This window comes from Stegostoma tigrinum, chromosome 27 (assembly GCF_030684315.1).
Source record: "Stegostoma tigrinum isolate sSteTig4 chromosome 27, sSteTig4.hap1, whole genome shotgun sequence".
Lineage (NCBI taxonomy): Eukaryota > Metazoa > Chordata > Chondrichthyes > Orectolobiformes > Stegostomatidae > Stegostoma > Stegostoma tigrinum.
The window spans coordinates 36,906,399-36,927,332 of NC_081380.1; the positions used below are offsets into that span (position 1 = coordinate 36,906,399).

At 39.9% G+C, this 20,934-nt stretch overlaps 1 protein-coding gene across 1 annotated transcript in view; it reads right to left on the reverse strand.

The window, feature by feature from the left end:
• nlk2 (nemo-like kinase, type 2) overlaps positions 1–20,934 on the reverse strand; it is a 170,203-nt gene that overhangs the window by 26,621 nt on the left and 122,648 nt on the right. Inside the window, exons 6-7 of the mRNA XM_048557087.2 lie at positions 19,095–19,304; positions 16,364–16,465 (exon numbers count right to left, since the gene is read on the reverse strand). Of these exons, the coding sequence (XP_048413044.2) occupies positions 16,364–16,465; positions 19,095–19,304 (312 nt within the window). The remainder of the gene's footprint in view (positions 1–16,363; positions 16,466–19,094; positions 19,305–20,934) is intronic.

Genomic DNA, 20,934 nt, shown 5'->3' on the forward strand with positions numbered 1-20,934 from the left:
GGCAGAAGAGGAGCAGGAATGTAGGCAAATCACAAAAGGCATGAGAAACAGGGTTACAGTAGTAGGGGATTTCAACTTTGCTAATATTAACAGGGATTGTCTCAGTATCAAAGGATTAGATGGTACGGAATTTTTAAATCATCCAGGAGAACTTTTTATGCCAGTACATAAATAGTCCTATTGGGATGGGGCAGTGGTAAACCTAATCCTAAGTAATGAAGCCAGTCAAGTGGTTGAAGTTTCAGTAAGCGAGCATTTTGTGGATATTGACCATGGCTATAAATTTCAAAGTCATTATGGAAAGGGATAAGGATAGTGCAGAAGTATCTAAAATGAGAGAAGGCCGACTTCAATATAGTTGGACAGGATCTGGCAAATATGGACTGGGAGCAGCTACTTGCAGGTAAGTCTGCATTTGGAAAGTGGAAATTATTTAAAAGCACAACAGTGAGGCTTCAGGGCCAAAGCATTCTTCAGACTGAAGGACAAGGGCAGCAAGTCCAAGGAACCCGAGATGTCAAAGGAATATCAAGAGTTTATATCAAAGGAGGAAGCATATGTCAAGTATAGCACGTTAAAAAATGGGGATAGGCCATTTATTTGGAATATTGCGTGCAGTTCTGGTCGCCCCATTTCAGGAAGTATGTGGAAGCATTGGAAAAGGTGCAGAGGAGATTTACCAGGATGTTGCCTGGTCTGGAGTGCAGGCCCTATGAAAAAAGGCTGAGGGACTTGGGTCTGTTCTCACTGGAGGGAAGGAGGCTAAGAGGGGATTTAATAGAGACACACAAGATGCTCAGAGGATTAGATAGGGTGGACAGTGAGAGTCTTTTTCCAAGGATGATGACTTCAGCTTGTACAGGGGGGCATAGCTACAAATTGAGAGGTGGTAGTTTTAAGACACATGTCAGAGGCAGGTTCTTTACTCAGAGTGGTAAAGGCGTGGAACACCCTGCCTGCCAATGTAGTTAACTCAGTCACATTAGGGACATTTAAACAGTCCCTGGATAAGCACATGGATAATGATGGGATAGTGTAGGGGGAGGGGCTTAGATTAGTTCACAGGTTGGCGCAACAGAGAGCCGAAGGGCTTGTTCTGCGCTGTACTGTTCTATGTTCAAAAGTACAGAATGTGTAGGAGTTGCTCAAAAAAAGAAAATTAGAAGGGCAAAGAGGGCCACTAAGTATCTTTGGCAGATAGGATCAAGGAAAATCCCAAGGCTTTTTATAAGTATATTTAGACTAAGAGGATCATCAGGGAACAAATTCAACCTACTAGAGACCAAAGGGGAAACTTGAGGGGAGCCTGAGGATAAGGGTAAGGTCATAGTTAAATGAATACTTATCTATATTCAGATGAGAAAAGCATTGCAGCTGGGAATTCATTTGGGACGGTAAGGTTCTACAACATGTTAAGATTAATAACGAGGAGATATTAGATGTCTCAATGGTATAAAGGTGCATAAATCGCTGGGGCCTGATGAGGTGTATCTCTTCGGAACTCTTACATCAGACAGAAGATACAAAAGCTTAAAACACATATCAATAAGTTTAAGAACATTAACTTCCCTGCTATTAGACTTCTGAATGGACCTCTCAAATTTCAAATCCAACGTTGATCTTGCTTTTTGTGCACCTTCTTTGCAGCTGTAACTTCATATTCCTCACTCTGTTCAATCACTATGATTTATGTATGTGATGATCTGTTTGTACCGCATGCAAAACAAAACTTGAGAGATGGTGGAAGGATGATTGAGATTAGAAGCCTGCGGCCAGCAGTGTACCAGAGATTCATGCTGGGATCCTTGCTTTTTATTATGTACATCAATGACTTGGAAATGAATGTGCAAGTTTTAATTAGTAAGCTTGCAGATGACACAAAATTCATGATGATGTTGATAATGAGGAGGATGGTCTCAGGCTGCAGGCTGATACTGGTCAGCTGGTGAAATCAGGCACAGCAATGGCAGATGGAATTTCATCCCAAAAAGGCAAGGTGATGCATTTTGGGAGTTCTAATAAGGGAAAGATAATGGTCGCTAGGGAGTATTAAAGAACAAATGGGGCCTTGGTGTTCAAATCTATAGATCCCTGAACGTGTCAGGTAGACAAGGTGGAGGCGGCATGTGGAATGCTTGCCTTCATTAACTAGGGCACAGTATATCAGAGGAAGGAAGTCTCGTTACAACTTTAAAATAATGGCTAGGTTACTGGTGGAATACTGTGTGCAGACCTGCTCACTACACTATTGGAAAGACGAGATTGCTCTGGAAAGAATGCAGAGGAGATTCACCAAAATGTTGCCTGGGATGAAAAGTCTCAGTTATTAGAATAGACTGGATAGGCTGTATTTGTTTTCCTTGAAGCAGGAGGAGGCTGAGGGGGTATCTGATCAAGGTATACAAAATTATGAGATGCATAGACAGTAGATCATCAATCTTTTCCCCATGGCAGATATGTCCAAGAGGCAAAAAATACAGTCTGACAAGGTGAAGGAGGCAGATATTCTGACAACATTTGACTAACACCTGAATGAGCACTTAAAAGACTAAAGGCACAGTAGACTATGAATCAAGTACAGGCAAATGGGATGTGTAGTTTGGTGTTTGTTGATAGACATGGCAGGCTGAAGGGCCTGCTTCTATGCTGTATGACTATGACAAATCAGTGTGCTTGATCAGCACCTTTCCATACACTAATTTCTTCTATTACTGACTCTTGGCTGTCATCTGTATAATAGACAAGATGCACTACAGCAACTCCCCAGTTGTCACAACAGCGGCTTCCAAACCTGTCTCCTTCACTGAGAAGGAAGAGCACAGCAGACACACAGGAAAGCAATCAGTTGCAGGTTCCCCTCCAAGCCACAACCCAATCTGACTCGGGAGTTATATTATGGTTCCTTCACTCTTACTGGATCAAAATCCTGAACCAGATGGACTACAGTGGCTCAAACTATTGCCTAGCTACCACCAGCACCTTCTAAGGGGCAAGTGGGGATGGGCAATTGCCAGTGATACTATTATCCCATGAAAGGGTAAAGGTACACCAAAATCCAAAGGTATGGTACAATACAGCGTGAACATTCACAGATGAATTATCTAATCAATGCCACTAGAACAGGAAACCAAATTTGGTCTGATGCTCTGAAAACCACCCTGTAATTTTGAAAATAAACTTTCACGGGTGACACCTAGACTTGTCTATATTAATCAACTTTGTATTATTCCAATTTTAGTATATATATTTCCATTGTTGAGGATTTGGAAAAATAGAATACAGGAGTAGGCGATTTGGCCATTCAAGATGATCACGGCTGATCATCCAACGCAGCAAACTGTTCCTGCTTTCTCCATATATCCTCCACTCCTAGTTCCAATAACTATATTACATCTTTGTAGAATGTCTTCAATGTTTTGGCACTCTGGGTGAAGAAATTTCTTCTTGTGACCACAAAAGGCGAACCCCGTATCCTTAGGGTGTGACCTCCGATTCCAGAATCCCAGGTCATCAGAGAACATCTTTCCTGCATTTACTGCGACTAATCCTGTTAGAAACCTATAAAATTCTATGACATCTTCCATCACTCTTCTAAACTGTAGTGAAAATGTCTTAATTAATTCGATCTCTCCTTGTATATCAATCCTGCCATCCCAGGAATCACTCCAGAAAACCTCCTTTGTACTCCTTCAATAGCTAGAACATGCTTCCTCATAAGGGGACCAAAACACTGCACAATACTCCAGGTGTGCTATTACCATGTCCTGTACAGTTGCAGAAAGAGATCCCTGCTCATGTACTTGAATCCTTTTGCTATAATGAGCAACATACCATTTAACACCTTCACCTCATACATACTTTCCGCGAATGGTGCGCAAGGACTCCAAGGTCTCACTGCATCGCCTCTTTCCCAATTTATTAGCAGATAATCTCACATGTATCTACATTTACTGCAACTGCCATGAATTTGTCCCCTTATGTAACTTGTCCAAATCCACAGCAGCTCCTCACAGCAAACCTTCCCAGCTGTCTCATTTACAAACTTGGAGATATAATGCAGTTTCCTCAAGTTCTTAACCAACTTTCTGTATATGATTTGGCATTAAAGTAACTGTTCCAAGTTATACTTCTTGTTTCAGACTGCATGTGTCTCAGTGAGGATCCTTCAACCTGGTTGGTTAAGGACATTCACAATTGGTTGTCCTGTTCAGATGCCCAGATTCCACGCTGAGGCCATTGTGCTATTTCAGATTTGATCTGTGCAAATTCTAGGATGGCAGCACAAAAAAGTTTGTGGGTAAGTCTAATAAGACTAGTAACTGAAATTTTTTGCTGATCATAAAATTCAGGTCAACATATCTGTAAAATCTGATATACCTTTCCCTCAAAAACTATGCAATCAAATATAAATAATTAAAATTGTGGAATTATGGTTCTTAACATTATGACTAGTATGCAGGTGTACAACTTTGACAGGGAGTCAGAGTTCTCATACAGCAATTTACCGAATTTGTGCAAATAAATTTCGTACAAAGTAACAAAATGAAAAGTATTATACAAAGTAAAAACAATAATTTAATTGACGATGCACTCATTGATAGTAAAGTTTTAAGCTCTGTTGTGTTACATGCAGAATATCTAAGGTGAACACCTTGACAAGAAGATGCAAATGGGAGATCAGCAATTTAGGTCAGATTTTCAGAAATGTGAAAACTTGCAATTTGTCACTCCGGTTCACTTTTTATTCCTGAAAGGGAGATCCACATTTCAAACAGGAGATTTTGCTCAGGGTTCCCTCAGAAATTCCATTCTGACAGTATTTTCACAGTGCAGAACTGTTAGACGAATGCCTTCTTATCACAGCCATCAGCTGATGTATTCTGAAATCTAAAAAGGTCCCGATAGCTACTGCCAACCACAAGTACATATGGTATGTTGTTAGTATGCCAGCAGGCTAAGGTGCCAGATAGGTAGGACATAGTTACCAGTTTAGTAGGATGCCAGCTGGGGAGTTGCCCGGTTAGTAAGGAGCCAGATGAGTTGGGATTTGAGTATCAGGTAAGCAGGAGGCCAGCTAGGCCAAAGTATATTCTGTAACGATAGATACGATCATGGAGATTCTGCAGGGTCGCCATGTGCACTGCTGATGTAAAGTGGTGTAACAACAGTCTGTCCAGGCTTGTACTTTCTATAAGAGACTTTGTGGATTGAGTTGTTTCTATTAATCTAGTTTCAGACAATCTGGCATATTTTTCCACCTTCAACTAATTGATACACAGACGAATGTATACTACTGCCTCTGCGATGGAAACACACTCTTGAAACTTCTGTCAAGGTGTTCTAGAACTTTCCGAAAGACACCTAGTCAAATATGCTCAGTTAAAATATTGATCGTGACAAAACACAGGCACTGAAACCCTGAGTATGTTGTTTGAATAAACTCAAAAGTGAGTTTCTTTTCCTCCTCGATGTAAACAGATCAATGTAATGTCCATCCCTGCAGCCATGATGGGCTAATGGTCAAAAAGTAAAAGATGCTTCTCAATTTAGGTTTGTGCTGTCAGCATATCAAAGCTTCTATCTACAAGAGGCTACAGGAGATGTAACCAGATGTAATGTCAAATAGCAAAGTCTGCAACTGAAATTCCAACCACCTACCCAAGAAATAAATTGCCAGTCATTATAACATTGCAGCAAAATTCACACTGACATGTCAACCAACTGCTCTCCCAGGCAATTCAGTTTAATTACTCCAAGACGTGTGGCAGCATTCATGCTACTTCGAAGAAATGTTCTCCAACACTCCAGGTTAAATAATTGGCTCTATTAAACAGAAAATAATCCAATTTAAATAGAAAGGACTTGCATTTACCATAGAATCCTGGAGTACAAGAGACATAGTATGCTAAAGGGCCTGTTTCTAGCCTGCAGAACTAATTCAAGCCACATTCAAATGCCATTTTAAAAATATCCAATTATTACACTTCCTCTTAGTGCAGCAAATTTTGCATTTTAAATATATGTCCACTGTACTTTTGAAAGTTGCAATTCAATCTACTTTCATTATTTTTTCAGGTAGTATATGCTAGTTTGTGACTTGCCTCTATACAAATGGAGTCTGTTGATATACAGCAGGAGTTTTCTATGTGTCATCTTCTCAAAGGTTTTCCTGTAATTCAGGCGTACAATATTTTATTTCCCCTAGTCATTCTACCAATGATCTTAAAATATGTCCCTTCTGGTCACTAGCCCTTCTGCCCAACTACTATCAAAATCCTGTATGCAGTTTGGAACCTCATTCAATCTCTTCTTAAACCTTCTCAATGCAGCACAATGCCTGTTACAAAATCTGTCAACTGCATGTTTCAGGTGGAAGTACAGTTGAGGCACAAAAAAAAAAATCAGGCTTAGCTCGAAGTTCATATTGCTCAAAATTACTTTCAATGTCTATCCATATTTGAGTTACATCTAAGCATAAATTAAGTTCTAGACATTTTTAAATTGCTGCCATGGTTGATTAGAGCAAGTGTCCCTTCTGCCTCAACTACACAATCAACCCATTCTGCCACCTTTAGGGGTCTGTGGATAAGACTGTCATGTTTGAGCTTTCTGGGAGTCCTGCCATTCGATGAGTATTCCCTTGTCTTGTTACATGTTCCAAAGTGCATCTAATTATCAGGGTTAAATTCCATCCTCCACTGATCTGCCAACTGGCCATCCATTTTTTAAAAGTTGGAATCCTTACAGTGTGGAAACGAGTCATTCGGCCCTACAAAACTCTCCAAGGAGCATCCTACCCAGACTTAGCCCTTACCTATCACTTTAATCCACCTAACCGACACATCCCTGAACAGTATGGGCAATTTAGCCTGGCCAATCTTTCTGACCTGCGCATCTTTGGACTATGGGACGAAACTGGAGCACGAGAGGAAACCCATACAGTCATGGGAAGAATGTGCAAACTCCCCACAGACAGTTACCCAAGATTGGAATTAAACCCAGGCCCCTGGTGCTGTGAAGCAGCAATGCTAACCCCCGAGCCGTCTACATATCTACTGTATGTTAAGACCATCTTCCTTACAGTCAACAACCTGGACAGTAAGAGATTTCTACGGTATGCCACCAGAGACAGGACTCTAGTCACAGAAATGGCCTTCCACCATTACCCTGTCTCCTATCATTAAACAAATTTGAATCTAAATTACCAGTTATCCTTTACAGTCTCCCGTACAGGGCCTTGTCAAAGGCTTTGCTGAAATCCGTACAAACTACATCAACTGCACTAGGTGTGTAAAAGTAAATATTGATTCAGTATGGGGACGTACCTACTAGAGAAGTTGCAAAACTTGACCTACTCTTGGGGAAAGAAGGCAGGGCAGGTGATTGAGGCATCAGTCAGGGAGCACTTTGCCAACAACCATAATTCTACTAGTTTTAAAAAGGTGATGGAAAAGGATCTAAAAGTCAATATTCTAAACTGCAGGAAGGCCAAATTTGACAGCACTAGGCAAGAACTTTCAAGGTTGACTGGGGCAGATGTTTGCAGGTAAAGGAAGGCTGGAAAATGAAAACCCTTCAAAAATGAGATAACCAGAGACAGCGTATTCCTGTTGGGATGAAGGGCAAGGCTGGTAGGTGTAAGGAATACTAGATGACTACAGAAGTTGAGTCTTTAGTCTAGAAAAAGGAGGAAGCACGTGTCAGGTATAGACAGCAGAGATCAAGTAAACCCTTAGAACTGTATAAAGGTGGTAGGAATGCACTTGAGGATATCAGGAGGGCAGAAAGGTGACATGAGATAGCTTTGAAAAATAGGGTTATTCAGAATCAAAAAGGATTTTATAAATAAAGGACAAAAGGGTAACGAGGGAGAGAATATGGCCCCTTAAAGACCAGCAAGGCTGTCTACATGTGGATCCCGCAGGAGATGGGGGAAATACTAAACAAGTGTCTTGCAACAGTTTTCACTGTGGCTAAGGATATGGAAGATAGAGGGTAGGGAAATAAATAGTGACATCTTGAAAAATATTCATACTACAGGAGGTGGTGGCACTGGAAGGTTTAAAACGTATAAAAGTGGATAAATCCTCAAGACCTGATCAGGTGAACCCCAGAACTCTGAGAAGCTATGGGAGAGATTGCTGGGCCCCTTGCTGAGATATTTGTGTCATCGATAGCCACAGGTGAGGTGCCAGAAGACTAGAGGTTGACAAACATGATGGCACTATTTAAGAAAGGTGGTAAGGAAAAACCAGGGAAATAAAGCCCGTAAGCCTGACATCAGTGGTGGGCAAATTGTTGGAGGAATCCTGAGGGAAAGGATTTACATGTATTAGGAAAGGCAAGGACTGACTAGGCATAGTCAACATGGCTTTGTGCATGGGAAACTGTATCTCACTAACTTGATTTGAGTTTTCTGAAGAACTAGCAAAAGGACTGATGAGGGCAGAGCGGTGGACATGACAAATACAGTAAGGTGTTTGACAAAGTTCCCCAGGGCAGATTGGTTAGCAAGATCAGATCACAATGGAATGCAGGGAAAACTAGCCTGTAGGTAGAAGGGAGAGGATGGTGGTGCAGGGTTGCTTTTCAGACTGGAGACAGGTGTCCAGCACTGTGCCACAAGGATCGGTGCTGGGTCCATTGCGTTTCATCATTTATATAAATGATTTGGATGTTAACATAGGAAGTATGGTTAGTCAGCTTGAAGGTGACACCAAAATTGGAGGTGCAGTGGATAGCGAAAGTGGTTACCTCAAAGTACAATGGATTCTGCATCAGCTGGGCTAATGGGCTGGGGAGTGGCAGAAACAACTGCACCTCCCAGTCGCAAACCATTTCCACTCCACCTCCCATTCTTTACATGACATGTCCATCATGGGCCTCCTGCAGTGCCACAATGATGCCACCCGAGGGTTGCAGGAACAGCAACTCATATTCCGCTTGGGAACCCTGCAGCCCAATGGTATCAATGTGGACTTCACCAGCTTCAAAATCTCCCCTTCCCCCACCGCATCCCAAAACCAGCCCAGTTCATCCCCTCCCCCCACTGCACCACACAACCAGCCCAGCTCTTCCCCTCCCCCCCCCACTGCATCCCAAAACCAGTCCAACCTGTCTCTGCCTCCCTAACCTGTTCTTCTTCTCACCCATCCCTTCCTCCCACCCCAAGCCGCACCTCCATTTCCTACCTACTAACCTCATCCCACCTCCTTGACCTGTCCGTCTTCCCTGGATTGACCTATCCCCTCCCTACCTCCCCACCTATCTTCTTTTCTCTCCATCTTCGGTCCGCCTCCCCCTCTCTCCCTATTTATTCCAGAACGCCCACCCCATCCCCCTCTCTGATGAAGGGTCTAGGCCCAGAACATCAGCTTTTGTGCTCCTGAGATGCTGCTGGGCCTGTTGTGTTCATCCAGCCTCACATTTCATTATCTTGGATTCTTCAGCATCTGCAGTTCCCATTATCACCAGCTCATCCTCGCGTGCCTAACCTGTTCTTCGTCTCACCTATCCCCTCCTCCCATCTCAAGCCACGCCCCCATTTCCTCACTAACCTCATTCCGCCCCTTGACCTGTCCGTACTCCCCAGACTGACCCATCTCTCCTGACCTCCCCACCCATATTCTCCTCTATCCATCTTTGATCCGCCTCCCCATCTCTCCTTATTTATTTCAGAATCCGCTCCCCATCCCCTTTTTCTGATGAAGGGTCTAGGCCTGAAACGTCAGCTTGTGTGTTCCTTTGCTGCTGCTTGGCCTGCTGTGTTCATCCAGCCCCACACTTCAGTATCTTGAATTGTCCAGCATCTGCAGTTCCCATTATCTCTCAGGAAATTGGTCAGGCCATTTTTAGAATACTGTGCCCAGTTCTGGTCTCCCTGCTATAGGAAAGATGTTGTGAAACTTGAAAGGATTTAGACAGGGTTTACATGAATGTTGTCAGGGTTGGAGGGTTCGATTTACAGGGAAAGGCTGAAGAGACTCAGACTATTTTCTCCAGAGCATCGGAGGCTAAGGGACGACTTCTAGAGATTTATAAAATGAGGGACAAGGATAGGGTAAATACACAAGGTATTTTCCCCTGGGTGTGGGAGTCCAAAACGAGAGGGGATGGGTGTAAGGTGAGGGGGGGAAAGATTTAAAAGGGATCCAAGGGACAACTCTTTCGATGCAGAGGGTGGTGCATGTATGGAATAAGCTACCAGAGGAAGGGGAGGAGGCTAGTACAATTACAATATTTAAAAGGCATCTGGGTATATGAATAGGAAGGGTTTACAGGAAGATGGGGCAAAATGCTGGCACATGGGACTATGTAGCAGCATTGTGTACTATCTGCAAGATGCACTGCAGAAATTCAAAGATCCTCAAACAGAACCTTGTAAACCCACAACCACTTCCATCTAGAAGGACAAGGGCAGCAGATATATGGGAACATCACCACCTCCAAGTTCCCCTCCAAGTCACTCAAAATCTTGATTTGGAAACATATCACTGTTCCTTCACTGTCGCTGGGTAAAAATCCTGGAATTCCCTTCCTAATAGCATTACAAGTTGGTCTGTACATCTCTCTGGTTCTACTCTCCTCTAGATGCCCGATCACCACCTTGAAAATTTCAATCAAACGTGTCAGGCATGACCTCCCTTAGACAAAACCACACTCACTATCCCTCTTCAAACCTTACCACTTGAGGAGATTTATTTTTTCCTTTGGAATGTTCTCCAATAGTTCTCCTACCACTGATGAGAACGTCACTGGTGTGTAACTCCCTGATTTATCTCTACTACTCTTTTTGAAAAGTGGAATCACATTAGCTGTCCTCCAATTCTCTAGAACCTCTCCTGTGGCCTGAGGCAAATTACAATTTGGGTTACAACCCCTGTAATTTCCTTCCTTGTCTTTCACAGCAGCCTGGGACACATCATCAGGGAGATGTGTCCACTCATATGCGTAACAAAACCTCCACTACCTCTTCACTCCCTACATTAAACTGCTCAAGAACCTAAGTCCCTTTTCTATACCTGTATAGCCTCCTTCTCCAAAATGAAAACAGGTGTGAAGTTCTGGTTTCACACCCTACCAATGTTCACCTGTTGAATGCATAGATTGCCTCCTTGAGCCTTACTCTTTCTCAATTATCCTCTTCTCCCCGATATAGGGTATTCTGGGATTTTCCATAATATGACATGCCAGTGTTTCTTCATGTCTCCTCTTTGCTCCCCCAATCATGTTAGTAAGGGGGAACTAGGTACTTAGAAGTAAGAGGTGGCTGAGTATAGACAGTGGGAAGCATTGATGCAAAGGGAAGAGAGAGAATCTATTTCAGGCTATTTTATGGCTCAATCTGGACCACTTCAGGTTGTGCAAGAAGCAGGAACCAGATTAGAGATGGTAGACATGTAAAGGTGTGAAATTAGGGCAAATTGAAGTGAAACATGTTTGCTGCAAAGGCAGGTCTTAAGAGATAACACAAATCATTCCAACTCATTTGAAAGGTGCAATAAGTAGACAAATAAAACCTATCTTGCATAAAAACAATAAAACATACAACTTGAAGAGGTATAGTTGGTCCTTTTAAATGAAGAAACACAGTCTAAGTCAGATTTAGGAAGTCACAAGTTCAGTACCTACTCAATAATTAGCTGTTCTCAACTGGAATACAGTAGGTAAACAATATTCTTAGCACCTTGGGCTGGAAACAGGAAAATAAAGCAAGGTTCCTACTTTTGATTCCCATTCATTAATCCCTGTTTGGGTGTGTGGGTGGATATCCTATGAGAATAATATCAACTGAGAAGTTGCATATGCGAGATAGCCTGATTAATAGACAAGCAAGAGAATGGCCAGAATCTATGGGTAGCGTGGTGGTGCAGTATATTCTGTGTCTTCAGTAAGTACAGGGAAGATACTGAAATCAATGATTCAGAAAGGCACTTTTAATTTTGCATAATTCAAATCTGGGGCTGTAACAATAGTAGAAATTTCAAACCAAGTTGGAATTCGAAGCAAATAATTGTACATTTTATTTTTGATAAAATGTTACATTTGCTTAAGTACGAACAATTCCAACTTTTAATCAAGGATTGTGAAAGTATTCTGAATTCATTTTGATTTGTTTAAACAAATTGAGGGATCCAATTTGAACAGTGATTAACTGCAAATGCTCAAAACTCAGTTCAGTTAATCTCTTAATTATAACTGCTATGGAAATGTGATGTAAATATACATTAACTGAAATCAGCCCAGTGATACCATTCCTCTGAGAATTGCCTAAGCCTGAATCAAATTGTTCTTAAACTTGATACCAGGAGCCCTCAACAGGCTTTCAAACAAAACATCTGCACCAATACTTCTCACAATTCTTCAACAAATTCCATTGACTTCACCTTTGTCTCAGCTCAACATGTTGCTCGTGTTTCTTATCTTTTTGACTTTGTTAACCATATTCTATACTCCATAACCTCAAGATCATCCAAAACTGCAGCTTTCACACTGTCCCATTAAATGCCCACACGTTCACTCACCTACACTCTGCTGCTAGTTAAGCAATAGGATCTCCTATAGCCCTACAATACTCAGATTGTCAGGTTCTTCGGATTGTGGTCTCTTGTGCGTTTTCAATCTAACCTCTTTGCCATTGGTGGTTGTACCTTCACTTTCCAAGCCCTACCTGCTGTAATAGCCTCTCTAAATTCTCTGCCTCTGTTCCTTTCTTTCTTCAGGATGCTCCTTTGAAACAACTACGTAGCCAAACTTTTGATTGAGGCCCAAATAGCCTCAAGTATAAAATTTTGCTTCCTAATGCTTCTGCACAATGCCTTGGGACATTTTAATGCTTTAACTATATTGTGTAAATGTAAGTTGCTTGAGAATCACTAATGTTCATTGTGAACATTACAATTAGACATTTTGTCATTTAAACACTTATTTTAATAGGTCATTCTAATTTTGAAGTAGCAAGCCTTCAATCATGTAATTGGAAACTAAACTCAGATCAGATTAATCTGTAGTTTAATAACGTAACGTCAGCTTCTTGCACAAAATTAGCTGGATGTCAAAATAATTCTGTTAATTTAAGTTGAATGACTGAGAAATTTGCAGAAATAATTTGTTACATAACTGATTAAGGCCCGTCTCCAATAACCTCCAAAGGTACTAGGACTCTTGAAGGAACAGAACAAAGATGCCAGAAGCACTGATATTGTGCATCTCACCAGCCACAATATTTAACCTGGCAAATTAGCAAGGGTTAGGATTAGCAAATAACTCAAAATTTTAAATCAGTCAAGAGAAAAATAGCCTCAAGGCACAAGTTTACTGAACATGTTATTTTGGGGAATGATGTCTACAGTTTCAGAAGGTATATAATTTAATATTTTTAGAATTTGTTTCATAAAATAAATTTAACTTCTGTAAAGGGTTCTCATTTAAAAATAACCAGAGCTATTCTGGAACGGTGATTTAAATCTAACATTTTACCAGAGATTAGGTGCTTGTGAATCCTTGTGGTGTCAATGAAAAGATATTTATACTGAGATAACAAGATGTAGAGCTGGATGAACACAGCAGGCCAAGCAGCAGAGGAGCAGGGAGGCTGATGTTTCCAGGTTGGGTTTATGACATGTATAGCAATTAGCTTTGTTTTCAGTTCAAAAGAACCTAGAAGGAGCAATTTTTAAAGAGAAATTCAGTTCAGAAGACACTAGTGCTGAGTTTAGAAGTTTAGTTCCTCTTATAGATGGATGATTTGGGGCATACGAGGGCAGTTTGGTTAAAAATCAGCAGGTTGTTACAACTGAGAAAGCTCAGGCCTCAAAATTTGCTAGAAATTCACGCTGGCAGATTTGGAAAGGACTCATTGACTTGCTTCATTAGTTCATGGCAAGAGAAATTTCAGGTGTCAGTTAAGCAGAATGTTCAAGAGGGGTAGACTTTTGACTTATTTGGACTCGAGTTTCTAAAACTTTGTTTATCTGTATATTATAAAGATCATCACGACTGTCTTTATTTAGTTTATTTTTTTTCCTCGTGGAAAAAAAACTTCTGTTCATTTGTAAATGAAAATTGGCAACTTTGTGAGCATGTGCCTCACTGACTAACCATCTCGTAATCTAAATAAACAATTTAAAAATTAAAAAATTAAAAATCAGCTAGAGGGCCAGTGGCTTGTTAGCTCAAAAACAGCAGGCAGAATGCCACAGAAGTTGGTGAAGGAGAAGGCACTTGGGGCGCCGGTTTAAATGGAGATTCCCCTTACAGGGTGGCTTGCGGTTGCTGAAGCATGTTGGACCTCTGGGCCTGTCTGGAAAGTTGAACACGACCCATTCCAAATCTCCCACCGCTGGCCTGGCATCTGGAAAGCTGCCTCCAGGCAGTTAAACTGGTCCCGACAACTGTGGGAACATACAAACATGAGTGTGGAGCAAAAGTAGGCTACTCAGCCCTCGAGTCTGCTTTGCCATTCAATGGAATCATGGTTGATTTGACTGTTTCCAGCTCCACTTTACTATCTACATCCAATAGCTTTTGATTCCATTACCTAAACACGAATCAATCTTTGCCTAAAATTATTCTGACCTTGCCACACCACTTTCAGAGGCGAAAAATTCCAGTCACACAACACAAACTTCTCATCTCTGCCCTAATAGGGTACCACCTAATTTTTAAAGTGCCCCTACTTCTAGGCCCATTCATAATAAAAAAAAGTTCTACATTTACCTTCAAGACTTGTTCAAGATACTTTATTATTTAAATCAAGTATACGGCTCTGTAGGAAGGAACCCAGTATGTTGAACCTTTTCATTGCAAGGTAACCTGATCATTCCAAGTATCAACCAGTAAACATTCATCAAACCACCTCCAAGCCATTTACATTCTTTCGATACGACAATCAAATTGTATATAGTATTCAAAATGTGGCATCACTAAATTCCTGGGTAACTGAAGCATAACATTCTAGAACACCTAGATCCCTTTGCAATTTTCCACTTAGTACTCTGCATTTTTATTCCTCCATTTCTAGCTTCTTGCTCCAGACTAATATTTGTCATTTTTTATATTCTACCCAATCATGAGCCGCCTCTCACCTCTGCATAATTACATGATTTTTCCATAAGCTTGATATTATCTGTGACTACTTTACTTTAGTTAACCATGGATGGTAGGCCCTCTTAGGCATTTTCTTTATATTAGAGCTATACTTATTAGGTACAGGAGTAGGCCATTCAGCCCCTCAAGCTGTTTCAACCATTCAATGAGATCATGGTTGATCTGTAGCCTAACTCCATTTATCTGCCTTTGCCTCATATCCATTACTCCCTTTGTTAATAAAATGTTATCCATCTCAGATTTAAAATCAACAGCTAATCCTGGATCCACCAGTGTTTGTGGAAGAGGGAGTTCAAAACATCTACCACCCTGTGCGTAGACGTGCTTCCTAAAATGGTCTGACCCTAGCTCCAAGACTATGCCCTTAGTTCTATGCCCCAACCACTGGAAATAGTTGTTATCTACTCTGTCTCTTCCTGTTAATATTTTGAAGGCTTTGATTAGATCACTCCTAAATCTTCTAAATTTTAGTCAAAACAGGCTATTCCAAGTCTTCCGAAACATTGACGTAGAAGGCTGTCACTGCTTCTGTATAGATCCATCCAGTTCAATTCAGCTTGTTCAGTTTTTGTGGCCACATAATTGCCTTAAGTTTAACAAACTAGTCTTTAACGTACTCTTTTCCATTTCAAACAGAATGTAAAATTTAATCACTGTCGTTGTTGCTACCTAGAGTGCCTTTACTGAGGTCATTTATTAATCTTGTCACCTGAAAACCTGGAAGCTGGCAGTCATCCAAAAAAATCCAGTTGGCCTCTTAACAGACCTTAATAGGCACTTAATTATTTGGATTAGTTACCCACTGCATATGACTGTCCATTTAATGCCATAACTACAAAAAAAAGAGCGAGGGATCCAGCATGCAAACTGCTGGCATTATACTTAGTATCTGCCAGCCTCCAAACCTCATGCAGCTGGCACCCAAAAATCAAGTTGAGCACGTGGACTCACAGATGATGACGATGTTGATGACGATGACGACGAGAATAATGTTGACTATGATGATGACAACGACATTTGCAAGGGACAACTGAATCATATCCCATGTATAAGCAGGTGCCAAGAAAATTGTATCAAGAGTATTAAGGGAATAAAATATCATTTCAACTATTTTTAAATTGATATTCCTCTAGATTGATAAAGGTAAAGTAAAACTATTTTTCTATCAAGTAGAGAAGTGCAATTCATAATTTTAGGATCCTTCATCCAATAAGCAGTGCTGCTCAACGACAAACTAAGCTTAGTAGAATCTTACCTGTTTATGAGGACCCCTGAGTATGTGAGCCTTGGCACCTTCACATGCTGTCCGCATGGCTTCTAGTGATGGAGTACCCAATAGATCTGTGATCAAGTCCAACTGCCATAGAAATATAACCCACCGTTTAGGATCGTCACAAATGTTGCACTCTATTGATCAGTAAGATTCTTTTAAAATATTAAAGTTTGAAATTGGTATGTATAAATCATTCTAAGCAGAGTCATAAATTATTGATAACGATTAACCTTTCAGCTCAACTCTGAATAATTCACTTGTGCCATAGGTCTGGATAGAATTAAGGAATTTTGAGTTTGTAAAATAAAGATCAAATTACTTGGTTGAACTTCAGCGTTTTTGAACTGCAATGCTTTGATTTTTAGTAAACAATTTTAGAGATCTATCAAATGTATCTTTTCTTGCACAGTGACAATCAGAACATCTATTATCAAAAAAAGCTAAAAATTCACATTCAATGTTAATACTGTCACAAATATATAGACTGTAGTGCCTTTGGCAAAGTTGAAATTGTGCTAGATTTGAAACAAGAATTTCTACAGGCTGAGCCACAGGCATATACTAAATTCTGGTGATCAGTTGTGACTATATTACATAATATTTGCATTTATACAAGTTGTTACAAACAACAACATGCATTTATCCACAGAATATAGGAAACCAGCTCAAAATACTTATTCACACCAGTTGCATAGTAACAAATGTAATCCAGTACCACACCAACCAGCAACTTACGTAATTCAATTGCTCACTTCACTGTTAGAATGCATATCAATTGAACACACAAGTAACTGAAAATACATTAAGTATAACTGAGAAAAGCTACTTTCTACATTAAGATACAATTGCACAAGACTAAAACAATGGCAAACATATCTTTGAAAGACATTATAACAAGTTTCATGGAATAAACTTAATTTAGGCACACAAATTTTGTTGTCAACACTTTACCTTACACTACTTTTTTTTTAAAACCTTGAAATTGTATTGTTTGAAAGAGACAGCCGTGCAGCGGCGATCTCATTGAATTAGTATTTCAAGCAGGCTAATACCCTGGGGCAGATGGCTCAAAATGACCAGGTCAAGTAGTTTAATTTAAATTCAGTTAATAAATTGGAAACAAAGATAATCTCAGTAACGATGATCATGACAACTATCGTAGATATTTTTTCAGAATCAATTTCACTATAATTGTTTAGTTTAGGAAGGAAATCAGGTGTCCTTAGTTGGCCTGACCTACAGGTGATTCAGAATGGCAAGACACTAGTTCAAGGGCAATTAGGTAAAGGTAACAAATACTGGTTTTACCAGCAACCATCCACATCCCGTTATAGAAAACGATTTGATTTTGCAGATTATTGTTCAAGCTCATATGTACTGTGATTTTATATTCCAGCAAAAAGCCACAATCCCTGTACAAGTCGACCATCATTCCACACATTGATTTTCACTCAGTTACCTCTTTCCTGCTGGCAATGTTTATGAAAAAAAAACACTTTTGATTCAGCACTCAACTTAGTCCTGAGAAAAATAACCTATAGCTGATTTTACCAGGAATCCTTCAGTTAATACAGGAAGGGCTGATCAGGCAGCACTTCGTTGGGCGAGATTGGTTTCTTACCATAAATTAGTTCTGCAGTTGACAAAGCAGCTTTCTAACTGACAGACAGGTCAGACAAGGATAATGGGAACTGTAGATGCTGGAGAATCCAAGATAACAAAGTGTGGAGCTGGATGAACACAGCAGGCCGAGCAGCATTTTAGGAACACAAAAGCTGATGTTTTGTGCTCCTAAGATACTGCTTGGCCTGCTGTGTTCATCCAGCTCCACATTTTGTTAGGTCAGACAAGGAAGTACTTTTAGTATTGGAACATCAGCACTGGACATGATTGGAGGGGAAGGCAGATTCAGGACTGGATGCAACAGGAAACAAAAACTAAGCTTTACAAAGAATTCTTTTGAAAAAGAAACGGAAGAGATGTTGTTGGAGGGTACCTATATACTCATTTGTGCAATCCATTTTAGAACAATGCAGTTGGGTCATAATGACACACGCCAGTTTACAATCTTTACTTCAGAAAATGCTTGCAACTGTTCCCGCCCCATTAATATCCATTTTTGTGGTTTTATAACTCCAGGAGGACACCATGAGACGTGTACAATTTTAAAGTGGCAACAAAAAGGAAGCACAATTCCTGATACAATATGAAAACAAATGTCATGCTGCTCAACAATTGACTCTTACTAGTCAAAATCAACAATTGTTAGACTGTCCTGGACATTGCCCTTTCAAATCTTTGTACTATAGTAGACTCCTTTCTTATGTTAATGAATGTACTGATAATATTTATAAATAGATATGCAAGATCTATGTTAGTTCAAATACCAACTTTTGAAAAGCTGATATTTACACTACCAATTTTCAATTTTTCTTTTCACCTATCTATTGATACCATGGTACCAAGATTAATGGTATAAAGTTGATACTCAAGTCAGTCTGTAAAACAAAGTTTCAAATCTCAATTAAACAATCTGAATGGTTAAGAACAGTAGGTCTTAAATGTGATGTTACAAAACCGCTACAAGAGATGGTAAATGAAGGCTCTGCAGAGTCTAAAAGTGAACTTATCCAAAGGGTACACAGGTTTTATGCCCTTAAAACACAAGGCTCCTTATCTTGAAGGAAAAATTCACGTCAATCAGCTGGATTACCTGTTGAATGGGACTTTGAGCCTGGAATAAGATTCTACGGCCTAAAAGTTCTGCAAAGATGCACCCTACAGACCAGATATCGATGGCATTAGTGTAATGGCGGCTACCCATCAGGATTTCTGGTGCTCGGTAATACTGAGTGACAACTTCTTGGGTCATATGACGGGACTCATCAAGTTCTTCTACTCTGGCAAGACCAAAGTCACAAATCTGCAAGAAAACAAAATATTTTGGAACACTAGCAACAAATTTCTTCAATCTATAATCTCAAAAGAAAGAATGGTTACACACTTGCTTTCTGGACACGAGTAATGCTCATCAACTTTAAAAACAATTGATTTCACCATGCCATGTGTTTTGCACTTGTAAGGTCAAAGCTACTATGAAAACAACACTTTGAATTTTAAAGGAGCTTGATGAGCAACAAAGAAACCTGAATGATACGCTTAATATTAAATTAGAGGAAGGACATCCAGCTAAACAATCTACAGTTAAAATATAAAAGTTGAATTACAGAAATATGAATCAACTTTTTTGAATATTATGCTTCAAATATTAAACTAATTTAGTTTCAGGTTAAACAAGTCAAATATACATTTAAGAGGCTTTTTTCCAATCTGTTCATGGAATATGGGCATCCTGCAAGGTTAGCTATTACTGCTTATCCCTAATAGCCCTTGAGGGGTGACAGGCTGACATTCTGCTATGTTGGCTTAGCTGGCGAGCTATGCATCCAAATGATCTAAAGTTCAATCCAAAATTCAAGTTCTTATGCTCTTACATTAATACAGGTACAAAATTTGCATTGATTAGCTGATTTAAAGGAATAACCGAGCACAATTAGTTTCTTCACGGTTTAGGCAGACAGGAAATTGTAAGCCAAGATTCTCATTGATGAGTGCTACTCTAAAACCTCAAAGGCATACTTGTAGCTTGGGGGAGAAAAAAGGCTCAGACTCAATAGGTTGAGAAGATTCCTCTACACAAACAGCCGGTCAAGACTTTCTGGTTGGGTGCACTGATGAGGAACATCCAAATAGACCAGCAAGGAAAGAATGCTAATGGAACTATGTTGTTGATTTCAGAAGAGATGAACAAGGTTAACATTTAAAAAAAATTAACATTAATTTAGCACAACTGCCCAGATTTGGTTTTTCACCCTTACTCAGAATAAAAAGGTTTAATAGGATTTAAATGTGTTTTAAATTTTCAAATTGGAGATTTTGCGGTTGCTCTGCAGATTAATTTTATGTGGTTATTATAAACAAAATTCATGAGCCACATAGATATATATTGGCAATTATATGGAACTCGAACTTCTCCCATCAAATGACAGACTGCAGAGCATACAGTAGCATCATTTTAGTGTATAAAGTGGAAATGTTTTTAAGAGGGAGGAGAGGAAAAGACAGAACTTCTAAATGTAGTCACTTATTGATTAGCATTAAATCACAGATTCAATGCATAAATTTAAGGATATGGAGAGGCTGCTAAACTGAAATAAGGAAGTTTCTTTCTTTAAAAAAAACTACATTTACATACTGTATTCTTCAACTATTTTCTTTCCCAAATTGCATCATCTTACATACTATGCTCCTTTCTTACACTAAACCATTTAAACTTGAATTTTCTAGCAAAGTCTCACAATAAAATGCCTGCCCAGAAAATTGTTAATTTAGCAACGGGTTTAATTTGAAATCGAAAACACAGGTCAAAAAGAAAAAGACATCAAACCTAAATTTCAAATACCAAGAAATGGGCTTTGTTGCTCATCGGGGTACCCTCTTCAGTTAAAACTGTACACAATACATCAGCATAAGGTTTGACCAATGCTTATATA